This window comes from Phaethon lepturus, unplaced genomic scaffold (genome assembly GCF_000687285.1).
Source record: "Phaethon lepturus isolate BGI_N335 unplaced genomic scaffold, ASM68728v1 scaffold14454, whole genome shotgun sequence".
Taxonomy (NCBI): domain Eukaryota; kingdom Metazoa; phylum Chordata; class Aves; order Phaethontiformes; family Phaethontidae; genus Phaethon; species Phaethon lepturus.
Genome location: NW_010534081.1, coordinates 58,047 through 58,366, shown reverse-complemented (window position 1 = coordinate 58,366; position 320 = coordinate 58,047). Strand labels below are relative to the sequence as shown.

Below are 320 nucleotides of genomic sequence, written 5' to 3'. Positions count from 1 at the left end.
GCTGCGAAGAGGAGGAGGAAGAGCCCAGTCCTGGCCCAGGTAAGCGCCTTCCTCCTTTCTCTCCCTCTCCTGTGCCCCAGAGCAGTGGTGGTTGCAAACACCCCGCTTCTCCCAGCACAGGGGTCTGTGCCCCCGTGCCCTGTGGACACTATCCCTCCCTTCCCGAGGGTCGCTGCCCTGGGCATCTCCCTCCTCACTCAGGTTGCCACAAACGTGTGCCTGTGGTGCCCGCCCGAGCCAGCTGCTGCCCGTTGGGTGCTTAGCCCTCCCCACAGCCCAGCCTGCCTGCTGGGGCAGTGTCTGGTCCCCTGCACCCGGGG

The 320-nt window shown here is 66.9% G+C and overlaps 1 protein-coding gene across 1 annotated transcript in view; it reads left to right on the top strand.

Annotated features, from left to right (window-relative positions):
* Window positions 1-5: 5 nt before the first annotated feature.
* TOR3A (torsin family 3, member A) overlaps window positions 6-320 on the top strand; it is a gene marked incomplete at its 5' end in the record, with an annotated part of 5,997 nt that continues 5,682 nt past the window's right edge. Inside the window, one exon of the mRNA XM_010285410.1 lies at window positions 6-39. Within this exon, the coding sequence (XP_010283712.1) occupies window positions 6-39 (34 nt within the window). The remainder of the gene's footprint in view (window positions 40-320) is intronic.